This window comes from Heterodontus francisci, chromosome 1, assembly GCF_036365525.1.
Source record: "Heterodontus francisci isolate sHetFra1 chromosome 1, sHetFra1.hap1, whole genome shotgun sequence".
NCBI lineage: Eukaryota > Metazoa > Chordata > Chondrichthyes > Heterodontiformes > Heterodontidae > Heterodontus > Heterodontus francisci.
The window spans coordinates 79,520,304-79,534,258 of record NC_090371.1 but is presented as its reverse complement, the minus strand read 5'-3'; the positions used below and the strand labels follow the sequence as shown (position 1 = coordinate 79,534,258).

Genomic DNA, 13,955 nt, shown 5'->3' with positions numbered 1-13,955 from the left:
AATGTAAAAACCCACTCTAGGGTATAAAGTTCACATTTTGACATGGCAGATTGTCAATCCAAACACATTGCTCAAACAAATGTATTACAAAGGTACCAGATGCCCAATTACTGTAATGCATGCTTTAAAAACTAAAGCACAGAACCAATATATTCATACTTATAGTTGTATTTTCAGTCATTACCGTTTCCACTACTGAAATTAAGTTCAAAAATATTATTTCAAAGGAAATATTGCAACTGATGCCACAGTTATTATGGATAACTGATGTATCTTAAGGACAAGGTTTATGAGAACCTTAACTTCACTCTGGAAATAATTGAATACAGTAACACAGTCATTTATCCCAATGTTTGGAGTAATGGAATATTTCAATTGGTGTGCAGTCATTAAAATGTAACTGCCACTTACATATTATGGCAACGTATTTTGTAGCCTTACAGATATCAATTTTATTTCTCTAGTATATACAAAAAACATTTTAAAAACTCAAAAAATATTTTGGTAAACTATTTGCAACATTTAATATATAAGCAAACACAACACATATTCAATTATAAAGAAAGTTACAATCAATAAAAATTGATTAACAGTAAACCTGTACATTTTTTAAAAACATCTGAAAAGCGTCATTTGTATGAAACTGAGCAACTTTGGTCCAATGTGGATTGTTAAATACAAAATGGTTGAAAGACAACACATTATTCCCATGGGTACTTCGCAATTTAATTATTTGTATGACACACAGAGAGAACTAAACTTGTTTCTTCCAGTCATATTTGTTTGAATGCATGTCTTGAGTAGTTATTTCAGTTCTCCTGTGATGTACTGGATTTCTTCAGCTGATAGCATCAATCTGGTGAAAGTTTTACTGGAAACAAAAAATCAACGAAAAAGAGCAACAAATTGGAACAATGGTGACAATAACATTTAAAGAGCTTATTAGAAACGGACATAGTTGCCTAGTGGTAATGGCACTGGACTGATGCCCCAGATGCCAGGAGTTCAAATGATTACAGGCTGAGAAACTAAATTTGGTAAATATGGCAATTTGCCAACTGGCACCAGGGAATAAGTGACCATGGAAGCTACATGATTTTTGGAATAAACCCAACGAGCTCAATGTTTTGTAAGATTATGAAAGGGTTTGATAAGGCAGTCAGAGGAAAAATGGCCTGAATTTTTTAAAATACTTGCAGGAGTTGCCCGCCATGACCCACGATGCTGAGAAGGCCCTGCCGCATATTACCGGCGGTGGTGAGGCCTCGGTGCAGCCACCACCACCCCCCACCCGCCGCCAAACAGCAGGGCCTTCATTTAAATATTAAAATCAATTAAAATAAATGCAGATGAACTAACCTGGTCCCGGCGGCCGTCCCAGGCCGATTTTATGACTGCCGGCTGCAACTCCTTATGGAGCTCCGAGGCAAGACACTGGTGGAGAGGGGGGAGGACTGAAGATTTCAGGGCAGGAGGGGTGGGGGAGCGGCGAAAACCGCACTGACTGGTTGCGGGGATAGTGGGAAGGGGTTTAGGGTCAAAGGGAATAAAGTTCAGGGGGGAAAGGTTGTGAGTAAAAACTCACTTTTTTGACGGGGATAGGACAAGAAATTATCCGAATATTCATTTGGGGGGATGGCAGAGGGGATTGGAAATGTCAATAAAATATCCCTGTCCCTTTAAACATTTAAATGGCACTCAAGAGCTTGAAGCCCCTTAAAAATGGCGCTGGCACCTGCATGGTGGCATTGGACGCTGTTGCAGGGGATGCAGCGGCCGCTCCCTCTACGTCATCGGGGGCAGCTGCTCCGCCCACTCTATTCAAATGAGCCCCCACTTAAATGTCAGATAGATTCAATAAATCCAATACAGAATTGAGGAGGAACTTCTTTACTCAGAGAGTGGTGAGAATGTGGAACTCGTTGCCTCAAATAGCTGAGGCGACTAGCATAGATGCATTTAGGGGAAAGCTAGATAAACACAGGAAGAAGAAAGGACTGGAGGGTTAGCCTGATACAGTTAGATGAAATGGGTTGGGAGGAGGCTCATGTGGAGCACAAGCATCTGCATGGACCAGTTGGACTGAATGGCCTGTTTCTATGCTGTTAATTTTATGTAATGTCATTCAGGGAAGGGAACCTGGAACCTTTATATAGTCGGTCCTGCATGTGTCCGTACTAATGCCCTCAGGACAACTAAGGATGGGAAATAAATGCCTCCTTGCCAGTACAACCTGATAGAAAATGAAAAGAGTGAAAACTTACTGCCTCCCACTAAAGTGAATCAGTAGAAAATAGTTCTATTGTCTAAGCTTGTATGATCATTAGGTACATATAAACTACATCAAACTAGTTTAACAATTTGCGTTTGCTGATTTGAAATCCAAAATCAAACTGCAAAAGTTCCTGCTAAAAATGGAGTTGTGCTAAGTGGAGTGGTATCACGGAGCAGAGTTCCCATTAGTCTGACCTCCTGTGCCCCCAGTGTACCGTATGCCTTCAAGTATATTTTACCACTGGAAGTGGGGCTCACAAGAGTTTTTCAGACTGGCTTTATAGCCTGGAATACTCATGAGAAGAGGTTTTGGCACATGGTCAAAAGCCTTCCTGAAAAGGGTCCAATTTGTTTTGTTTATTTCAATCTTCAGCTGAACCTGCCTGCTCTGCCTCCTAAGCAGTTGCCCAGCAGTGCATTTTCCTTACCACCCCATCTAGTGGCTGGCCCAGCACATCTGATACTAGTGTGGGTGCACAGCAACATTATTGAAATTGACTGGTCTTGAGAAATGGCAATTTTGCTCTGGGGTGCAATGGATGTTCCACGTAGTCATTGTTACAGTGGCAAAGCCACCCGTGGAGAACAGACTTTTTTTCACCAAGGATGCAAGCGTAAGGTCAAAAATTGTTAAAATAGAGGTGAAAGGTTCATTATATTCCCTAAGTGTATACTGGTAGTAAATAGCCTGCAATTTTGTAACCATTACAATTAATGGGCAGCAAATTATGGGCCAGTAGTGCAGGTTTTTCTGTGCTTAATTTTAACAGATAGAAAATTGCAGGTTGTTAGGGCTGAATTTTTCTGGCCCACTGGTGAGGGGCTGGGAATTGGACGGACTGGAAAAATGGTGGGAGGAGGTGCCATGCCATATTGCCAGCGACGGGAAACTTGGTGTCTCGGCTGCCCACTGGGCAGCCAATTGAGCCATTTAAGTACCAATTAAGGGCCACATCCCGTCTCAGCGGGCATTTAACTCATGTCAGGAGGGCCTGTTGCCATGTGGACAAACTGTCAAGTAAACCCTGCCAGCCTCCCATCTGGTGGAGGGGGGGGGGGGGTTCTGCCCTCCTTGATGGGCATTCCATGGCCCACGGAGGGGTCTACTGGTGGCAATGGCTGCCCTTATGACAACGGTGCCGCTGGTGCTCCACGACACCCCACTCTGATCGCTTGCTTGGCCTCAATTTCCCCCAACCTCATTTACTCCTCTCCGAGGGCACCCCACCATTGAGGCGCCCTCTCCCTGGAGATGCAGCCTCAGAAATGGCCGCCACTTGCGGCGGCGTTGCTGAGGCTGCCAAGCTACCAGCCCACTGACTGGGCCGGCAGCTCTTCCAGCAGACCAGCAGCGGCCTCCTAATTGGCCGTCACTGGCAATATGCCAACCCAGGTTCCGCTGCCCACCGAATCAGGGTCGCCTCCCTCTTTCAGCCCCGGCGGTGGGGCTTCCAAATAAGCGGCAAAATTCAGCCCACAGTATACAATTTTACAATGTACCCTGTAGGCATGCAGCAGGTATAGTGGGACTTTTACTCCATAATGTCTGTCATCTAACCAGGTGGGACCCAGATTCTGGTACTTACTTTTCATTTCATCAGCATTACCACTAGACACTTTGAAAAGTTTACTTTCTAATCTCTTAGCATATTTTTTATTTTTTTCAGAATTGATGATAAACGAATGATCCAGATTCTACATAAAAGCAGTAAGAAGAAGACAATAAGCAGCAACAGGTATAATATATAGATCTATCTAATTTCTGTAAATGATTCACAGAGCCAGGCTATTTTCCAGACTGTAAGTTGTTAGCTATCCAATGTTTCCATTATTGGTTTAGTAAATGACGTATTTTTTCTAAATGGAGTATCACCAATCTTTATTGGAGTGACGCCCTGTTTTGAAAGAAAGAAAACAATTACTCGGTTAGTTTTAGCACAAATATTTTCAACAACAGAAGTTCATATTAGGATTTGGTGTCAGTAAAAACCCAGCTGCCATTATTAGCAAAGGCTGATCATCAATACTTAGAGCAGCTTTAAGGATCTGCTATAAATTAAACTTGCAAATTGTTTTACACGAAGTCATGCTTGGAATGCTTGCCTGAAGATTTTTTGGTAGGAATTTCCCATTCCCAAAACCATTTGGTAACTTTTGACATGTTGTTAAACATAGACATTAAAGCATCATTGTAATTGAAAGTTGGGATGTCATGCAGTGTGGAGATGCTAATGTCCCATACTCTAAGGTCAGCTCATTAGAAGATTTAAATTTTGCTCCAGCGCATTATTCATGAGGTGCTCAGAGAGTGCCATGCATGAGAAAGGGGATTTCCACCATTGGATGAAGCAAGGCCCTTTTATTGGGGGGAACGGAGAAATATATCGCTGGCAGGAAAACAGATTTTCGAGGCATTTAGTGAAGATGGAGATAAGCTGGATATCCCTAGTGGAAGATAAAAATTGTTAAAGACTTTCTGCATGCCTTTCTAGGCAGCATTCAGTTGTAATGGGTGCTCAGTGACTGGTCTGCTACTCAGGCATTCTGACTGTAGTGTGGGGAGCAGTTTTAATAAAACAAAAAAAGAATCTTGTAACAAGCCTTGTGCACAAATTGGGCTACATTTAATGGGCCCACTGGAGACGGGCTAGGAGCCGGGGAGGGAGGGGTGCCCATAGAATTGTGTCAGGAGACTGGGGGCAGAGGGCATGTCACACTGCAATTTAGTCGGGGGTGTGATAGGCCGACAAAGGCCATCTTGCCCAGAAGTCAGTTGAGGCCTTTAGGAGGCCGATTATCAGCCACTTAAGGGCCTCTTCTCCCCGCCACTAGCATTAAGCCAGCAGTGGGGGGGCGGGGGTGGGGGGGCCTCTGCCTCTGTCGCCCAATAGAATGAGGCAACTTCGATGCGGGTTTGGGAATGCCTCCACTGGAAAACAACCCACATCCTTGAACCCCCCCTCCCCTTTCATTCAACGCCCACCCTCCTTACCCCCAGCCTGTCAGACTGGACCCATCAACTCAGGGCGGCACAGTGGCGCAGTGGTTAGCACCGCAGCCTCACAGCTCCAGCGACCCGGGTTCAATTCTGGGTACTGCCTGTGTGGAGTTTGCAAGTTCTCCCTGTGTCTGCGTGGGTTTCCTCCGGGTGCTCCGGTTTCCTCCCACATGCCAAAGACTTGCAGGTTGATAGGTAAATTGGCTATTAGCAATTGCCCCTAGTATAGGTAGGTGGTAGGGAAATATAGGGACAGGTGGAGATGTGGTAGGAATATGGAATTAGTGTAGGATTAGTATAAATGGGTGGTTGATGGTCGGCACAGACTCGGTGGGCCGAAGGGCCTGTTTCAGTGCTGTATCTCTAAAACTAAAACTAAAACTAAACTAAAACTCCCGCCTCACTTACCTTGGGTCTGAAGCTCCAGCCCTGGACTTGGTTCCAAGGCCTTTGCAGTACTAGTAGTCACCACCACTACCAGTGGCGCTGCTGATACCATTTAGCTGCCAGGCCCTCTGATTGGCTGGCAGCTCTTGGAGGCCGGATCCCCGTCTTTCAAGGGACAGGGATCCCAGTGCTGGGCTGCTCATTGCCTGGGCACTGTTAAATAGAGCTGGGGGGCTCCGAATGGCCGAGGCGGGGTTCCCACTGCCTTTTTGGCCCGGCACAGAGAATCACACGCAGCTTCCACAGTGCGGACTGTGACACCGACCACTCCCTGGTGTGCAGCAAGGTTAGACTCAAACCAAAGAAGCTGTATCACTCCAAGCAGAAGGGCCGCCCGCACATCAACACTAGCAGAATTTCTCATCCACAGCTGTTACGTAAGTTTCGAAATTCACTTGAAAAAGCCCTTCAAAACACTCCCACAGGGGATGCAGAGACCAAGTGGGCCCACATCAGAGACGTCATCTATGACTCAGCAATGTCCACCTATGCCAAACGTGTGAAGCGGAATGCAGACTGGTTTCAATCTCACATTGAAGAGCTGGAACCTGTGATAGCCGCTAAGTGCATTGCACTGCTGAACACGCTCTGGAAGTGGTTCAAGAGTTCACCTACCTAGCTCAACTATCACCAGTAACCTATCTCTCGATGCAGAATTCAACAAGCGCATGGGAAAGACTTCCTCTGCTATGTCCAGACTGGCCAAGAGAGTGTGGGAAAATGGCACACTAACACAGAACACAAAAGTCCAAGTGTATCAAGCCTGTGTCCTCAGCACCTTGCTCTACGGCAGCGAGGCCTGGACAACGTATGTCAGCCAAAAGCGACGTCTCAATTCATTCCATCTTCGCTGCCTCCGGAGAATCCTTGGCATCAGGTGGCAGGGCCGTATCTCCAACACAGAAGTCCTCGAGGCGGCCAACATCCCCAGCATATACCAGCGGTGCCTGAGGTGGCTTGGCCATGTGAGCCGTATGGAAGATGGCAGGATCCCCAAGGACACATTGTACAGCGAGCTCGTCACTGGTATCAGACCCACTGGCCGTCCATGTCTCCGCTTTAAAGACGTCTGCAAACGCAACATGAAGTCCTGTGACATTGATCACGTCGTGGGAGTCAGTTGCCAGCGATCGCCAGAGCTGGCGGAAAACCAGAAAGGCGGGGCTAAAGCGTGGTGAGTCGAAGAGACTTAGCAGTTGGCAGGAAAAAAGACAGAAGTGCAAGGAGAGAGCCAACTGTGTAACAGCCCCGACAACCAATTTTATCTGCAGCACCTGTGGAAGAGTCTGTCACTCTAGAATTGGCCTTTATAGCCACTCCAGGCACTGCTTCACAAACCACTGACCACCTCCTTGTCTCTCGAGACAAGGAGGCCAAAGAAGACAGGAAATTCCGCCAGCTCCACTAAATTCTGCCCATTGTGTTTTTTTTATTCCTTCATGGGATGTGAGCATCGCTGGGTAGGACACCATTCATTACCCATCCCTAATTGCCCTTGAGAAGGTGGTGGTGAGCTGCCTTCTTGAACCGCTGCAGTCTATGTGGGGTAGGTACGGCAACAGTGCTGTTAGGAAGGGAGTTCCAGGATTTTGATCCAGCAACAGTAAAGTCAGGATGGTGTGTGGCTTGGAGGGGAACTTGCAGGTGGTGGTGTTCCCATGCATCTGCTGCCCTTATCCGTCTAGGTGGCAGAGGTCACGAGTTTGAAGGTGCAGTCGAAGGAGCCGAGGTGCGCTGCTGCAGTGCATCTTGTAGATGGTGCAATAAAAACAAGGAATGCTGGAAATACTCAGCAGGTCTGGCAGCATCTGTGGAGAGAGAAGCAGAGTTAACGTTTCGGGTCAGTGACCCTTCTTCGGAACTGGCAAATATTAGAAATGTCAAAGGTGAAAAGCAAGTAAAGTGGGGGTGTGGCAAGAGATAACAAAGGAGAAGGTGTAGAGTGGCCACAGAATAGCTGACCAGAAGGTCATGGAGCAAAGGCAAACAATATGTTCATGGTGTGTTGAAAGACAAAGCATTAGTACAGATGGGGTGTTAACGGACTGAAAATTGAACAGCAGCAAGTACAAACATGAAAAAAAACAGTGGGTAAGCAAACTGAACAAACTAAGATAAAATAAATTAAATATACAAAAAAAATGTAAAAAATGTAAAAAAGAAAAAATAACTAAAAATGAAAGTAAAATGGGGGGCCTGTCATGCTCTGAAATTATTGAACTCAATGTTCAGTCCGGCAGGCTGTAGTGTGCCTAATCGGTAAATGCGATGCTGTTCCTCGAGCTTGCGTTGATGTTCACTGGAACACTGCAGCAATCCCAGGACAGAGATGTGAGCATGAGAGCAGGGGGGAGTATTGAAATGGCAAGTAACCGGAAGCTCAGGTTCCTGCTTGCGGACTGAGCGGAGGTGTTCCGCAAAGCGGTCACCCAGTCTGCGTTTGGTCTCCCCACTGTCGAGGAGACCACATTGTGAGCAGCGAATACAGTATACTACATTGAAAGAAGTACAAGTAAATCGCTGCTTCACCTGAAAGGAGTGTTTGGGGCCTGGGATGGTGAGGAGAGAGGAGGTAAATGGGCAGGTATTACACCTCCTGCGATTGGAGGGGAAGGTGCCATGGGAAGGGGACAAGGTGGTGGAGGAGTGGACCAGGGTGTCGCGGAGGGAATGATCCCTTCGGAATGCTGACAGGGGAAGGGAGGGGAAGATGCGTTTGGTGGTGGCATCACGCTGGAGGTGGCGGAAATGATGGAGGATGATCCTTTGGATATGGAGGCAGATGGGGTGGAAAGTGAGGACAAGGGGAACCCTGTCATGGTTCTGGGAGGGAGGGGAAGAAGAAAAAGGATCACTGACCCGAAACATTAACCCTGCTTCTCTCTCCACAGATGCTGCCAGATCTGCTGAGTATTTCCAGCATTTCTTGTTTTTATTTCAGATTTCCAGCATCCGCAGTATTTTGCTTTTATTATTGTGGATGGTGCACCCTGCTGCTAATGCGCATCTGTGGTGGAGGGAGTGAATGTTTGTGGATGGAGTGCCAATCAAGCGGGCTGCTTTGTTCTGGATGGTGTCGAGCTTCTCGAGTGTTGTTGGAGCTGCACCCATCCAGGTAAGTATAGAGTATTCCAACACACTCCTGACTTGTGCCTTGTCGATGGTGGACAGGCTTTGAGGAGTCAGGAGATGAGTTATTCGCCGCAGGATTTCTAGCCTCTGACCTGCTCTTGTAGCCACAGTATTTATATGGCTACTCCAGTTCAGTTTCTGGTCAATAGTAATCCCCAGGATGTTGATAGCGGGCGATTCAGTGATTGTCATGCCATTGAATGTCAAGGGAACATGGTTAGATTCTCTCTTATTTGAGATGGCCATTGCCTGGCACTTGTGTGGCACGAATGTTACTTGCTACTTATCAACCCAAGCCTGGATGTTGTCCAGGCGAACATCCCCACTTCTGACCTTATGATTGAAGGAAGGCCATTGATAAAGCAGCTGAAGATGGTTGGGCCTAGGAACCTACCCTGTACAGGCTCCCAACATACTGTGCTTGAGCCAGAAATATTACTTACTTACTTACTTACTTATAGATACAGCACTGAAACAGGCCCTTCGGCCCACCGAGTCTGTGCCAACCATCAACCACCCATTTATTCTAACCCTGCATTAATCCCATATTCCTACCACATCCCCACCTTCCCTCAATTACATGAGAAGTAAATAACTAATGTGTTAAACAGGTATTGTCATCACATTACAAAATCTGACCAGTTATGTTGGCATAATGGTGGCAACAACAATCCAAAGGGGGACCTTAACTTTGGTGCGTGTGAAGAACATTAAGCAACCTAAAAAATATATGGCATTGAGATATAATGGAAACAACAATATTGACACAGCAATTGTGGAAAATAATTTTTAGCTGCAGTTTTGAAAAATGTATTCGTTCCTGGAATGTGGGCATCGCTGGCTAGGCCAGCATTTATTGACCATCCCTAATTGCCATTGACAAGGTGATGGTGAGCTGCCTTCTTGAACCGCTGCAGTCCATGTGTGGTAGGTATACCCACAGTGCTGTTAGGAAGAGAGTTGCAGAACTTTGACCCAGCAACAGTGAAGGAACGGCGATATAGTTCCAAGTCAGGATGGTGTATGGCTTGGAGGGGATCTTGCAGGTGGTGGTGTTCCCATGTATTTGCTGTGACTGAGACTTGGAGTATAGAACAAAGAACAAAGAACAGTGCAGCAGAGGAACAGGCCATTCGGCCCTCCAAGCCTGCGCCGATCTTGATGCCTGCCTAAACTAAAACCTTCTACACTTCCGGGGACTGTATCCCTCTATTCCCAGGGAGGCTGTGGGAGATGGCAATGTCAAGCAGATAGTCAGGAATAAGGATAGGAGAGTTTATATCTACAGAGAGGTTTTGGGAAGATAGGGCGTGAGTGAATTCAGAGGAGAAAGAGGGCAAGAAGCTGAAAAGGTGACTGAAATCACTGAAGATACGAAGGGAGAAATGAAAGATGGTACGAAAGGGGAATAAGAAGGGTAGAAAAAAGGGCCCAAGAAGCACCAATAGAAGAAAAAAATGTGGGATGGACGTTGGACAGAATATAAAAAAACAGCAAAGAATGACTGAAAGATTAATAGGGAGGGAAAAATCAGAGTACGAAAGAAAGCTAGCTAGAATTATAAAAACGATATTAAGCGTTTCTATAGAAATTTTTAAAAGAACAGTTAACTAAGTAAGTGTCAATTCTATAGAAAATGTGTCTGAGGAATTAATAATGGATAATAAGGAGATGGCAGATGAATTGAACAGGTATTTTGCATCTGTCTTCGCTATAGAGGATACAAGTAATATCCAAGAAATAGCCATAAATCAGCAAATGGAAGGGAGGGAGGAACTCAAGAAAATTCCAATCACCAGGAACGTGGTACTCAGCAAATTGTTGGAGCTGCAGGCTGACAAGTCACTGGGTACTGATGGACTTCATCCTAGGGTCTTAAAAGAAGTGGCTAGTGAGATAGTAGAAGCATTGGTTTTAAGTCTCCAGAATTCTCTAGGTTCTCGCAAGGTTCCATTAGATTGTAAAAAAGCCAATGTAGTTCCTTTATTCAAAAAGCGAGGGAGATGGAAAGCAGGAAACTACAGGCCAGCTTGCTTAACATCTTTCAGAGGGAAAATGTCAGAAACTATTATTAAAGATGTTAGAGCAGGGCACCTAGAAAAATTCAAGGTAATCAGGCAGAGTCAACATGGTTTTATGAAAGGGAAATTATGTTTAACCAATTTACTGGAGTTCTTTGAAGAAGTAACATGTGCTGTGGGGAAAAGGGGAACCAGTGGATGTACTGTACTTAGATTTCCAGAAGGCATTTGATAAGGTGCCACATCAAGGGTTATTGTGAAATATAAAAGCTCATGATGTAAGGGTTAACATATTGGCATGGATAGAAGATTGGCTAACTAACAGGAAACAGAGAGTAGCCATAAATGGGTCATTTTTTGGTTGGCAAGATGTAACGAGTGGTGTGCCACAGGGATCAGTGCTGGGGCCTCAACTTTTTACAATTTATATAAATGACTTGGATGAATGGAACAAAAGTATGGTTGCTAAATTTGCTGATGACTCAAGGATAGGTAGGAAAATAAGTTGTGAAGAGGATGTAAGGAGGCTAAAAAAGGATATAAATAAGTTAAGTGAGTGGGCAAAGGTCTGTTAAATGGAGTATAATGTGGGAAAATGTGAAATTGTCCCTTTTGGCAGGAAGAATAGAAAAGAAGCATATTATCTAAATGGTGAGAGATTGCAGAGCTCTGAGATGCAGAGGGCTCTGGGTGTCCTGGGGCATGAATCACAAAAGGTTGGTATGCAGGTACAGCAAGTATTTAGGAAAGCTAACAGAATGTTATCTTTTATTGCGAGGGGAATTGAATACAAATTTAAGGAGGTTATGCTTCAGTTATACAGGGCATTGGTGAGAACACATCTGGGGTACTGTGAACAGTATTGATCTCCTTATTTGAGGAAGGATGTAAGTGCATTGGAAACAGTTCAGAGAAGGCTTATTAGACTAATACCTGAAATGGGTGGGTTGTCTTATGAGGAAAGGTTGAACAGGCTAGGCTTGTATCCGCTGGAATTTAGAAGAGTGAAAAGCGACTTGATTGAAATATATATGATTCTGAGGGGTCTAGACAGGGTGAATGTGGAAAGGATATTTCCTCTTGTGGGAGAATCTAGAACTAGTGGGTCACTGTTTAAAAATAAGGGATTGCCCATTTAAGACAGAGATGAGGAGAAATTATTTCTCTCAGAGAATCGTGAGTCTTTGGTACTCGCTTCCTCAAAAGGCGGTGGAAGCAGAGTTGTTGAATATTTTATATTTTTAAGGCAGGGGTAGATAGATTTTTGATAACCAAGGAAGTGAAAGTTTATCGGGGTAGGTGAGAATGTGGAGTTGAGGTTACAATCAGATCAGCCATGATCTTATTGAATGGCGGAGCATTATCGAGGGGCCAAGTGGCCTACTCCTGCTCCTAACTCGTATGTTCGTATGTAATGTGTCCTGGAGAAGCGGTCAAAATGTGCACACAAATGGACACAGCGAGAATAAGAGTAACATAGACATAGCTAAGATTAGAAAAGACATATACTGGTCGCAAACAATAGACCTTCCCTCTTATTCCAGGTGCCTTGTATCAGATGGATTAAAAAATTATTACACTCAGTACATTAAATAACCAATAGTCAGTTCAAAGATGCAAACATCACTGGATCAAAATCACACTGAACACGAAGGGGGAAAAATTGGATAAGGCCTGAAAATGGGCATAGGGATTGTAATATGTGATTAGCCCACACCCATTCCTTCCAATACAGGCAGCACATAAACCTTGTGGTGCCTGCTCATTCAAATGATTGTAATGTGCAGCCCAGTGCTAAAGGCGACATTGTATGGCCCAGCAGGGGGCCCAAGTTTATATGAGGTGAGCATCACTTCAAACTAGCCTGCAATACTTAAAGCCAGGTTGCACCTCTTAAAGGGAAGATTCATTCTCGCTGAAGCAGGTGCTGAAGGTGGCTGGGAAAGACATTCTGGGCAGGAAGAACATTGACGAATGGCACAAAAGGGCAGAGAGCTTGCTCCAAGCTTCTCTGATGCAGCACTGGAGGCCTTGGTACAGGAGGTGAACAGGTGGAGAAAGGTCCTCTATCCACAGGAGACCAGGAGGTCCTCCAGCCAGACACTGCAAACGCAGTGGGAGCAGGTAACTGTTATGGTCAATGCCAGCAGTGTATCCTTGAGGACCTGGATGCAATGCCACAAGAAGGTCAATGACCTTACCTGAGTGGTCAATGTCAGTGAATACATCTCCAAATGCTCTGTCCTTACAACTGAACCACAAGCTTCATACACCGCTCAATTCACCACCTCCCCCCCCACTCACATACCAACAATCTCTATCAAACATGATTCATACCGTACATTCATAGTTTCTTCTCAACATCACACACTTATCACTGCGACAAGCCTCACAACCACATCTCACAGCCTGCACACACTGCCAATATTCAACTATGGCAGGCACATCACCCAAGTACATTTCACCACACATACTTTCCTCTCTTTTGCAGGACAAGTTGGTGTACAATCGAAGGCAGCAACGTCCAACCATTGGGAGACAGACACGATTGCAAGTCCTCACCCCAATGAAGGAGACGGTGCTCTCCATCATTGGAGTGGCCATGACTGAGGCCATGGCCAGCGACAGGGCTGAAACCATCGAAGATAATGATATTTACCTACCCAATCCTCCTTCTCACATCCCACTTCCTCCTCATCACACAATTTTTTCTGATTTACGAGCTGCAGAAGGTCTAAGGATGCATTTCTTGCTTTCGCCCATTTTCCCCACCACAACCATACCCTTGTGCTTTTCTCTTTTTAGGTACCCTCCTGGCCACCAACTCAAAATGGGAAGTGGTGCAGGAGCATGTGGAACAAGAGACTGATGATGGTGAAACACTGCCACTGGATCTCACACTCGAAGACACCAGCTCAGATAATGGCACTGCACGCACTTTACAGGATCGCATCAAGGCTGAATGTGGTGAATCACCGGGCATAAGTGGCTTGCAGCCTGGAGAGGGGGAAAGGGCAGTGCAGGTGCCAGTTCCCCAGAGGGCGAGGTCGCACATGAGTTCTGCTGAAAAGGACTCAGATAAG

The 13,955-nt window shown here is 45.4% G+C and overlaps 1 protein-coding gene across 1 annotated transcript in view; it reads right to left on the bottom strand.

Annotated features, from left to right (window-relative positions):
• Positions 1-574: 574 nt before the first annotated feature.
• Positions 575-13,955, bottom strand: part of spag8 (sperm associated antigen 8) — a 67,990-nt gene continuing 54,609 nt past the window's right edge. The window contains exon 9 of the mRNA XM_068015016.1: positions 575-4,169. Coding sequence (XP_067871117.1) covers positions 4,083-4,169 — 87 coding nt within the window. The 3' untranslated portion in view covers positions 575-4,082. The remainder of the gene's footprint in view (positions 4,170-13,955) is intronic.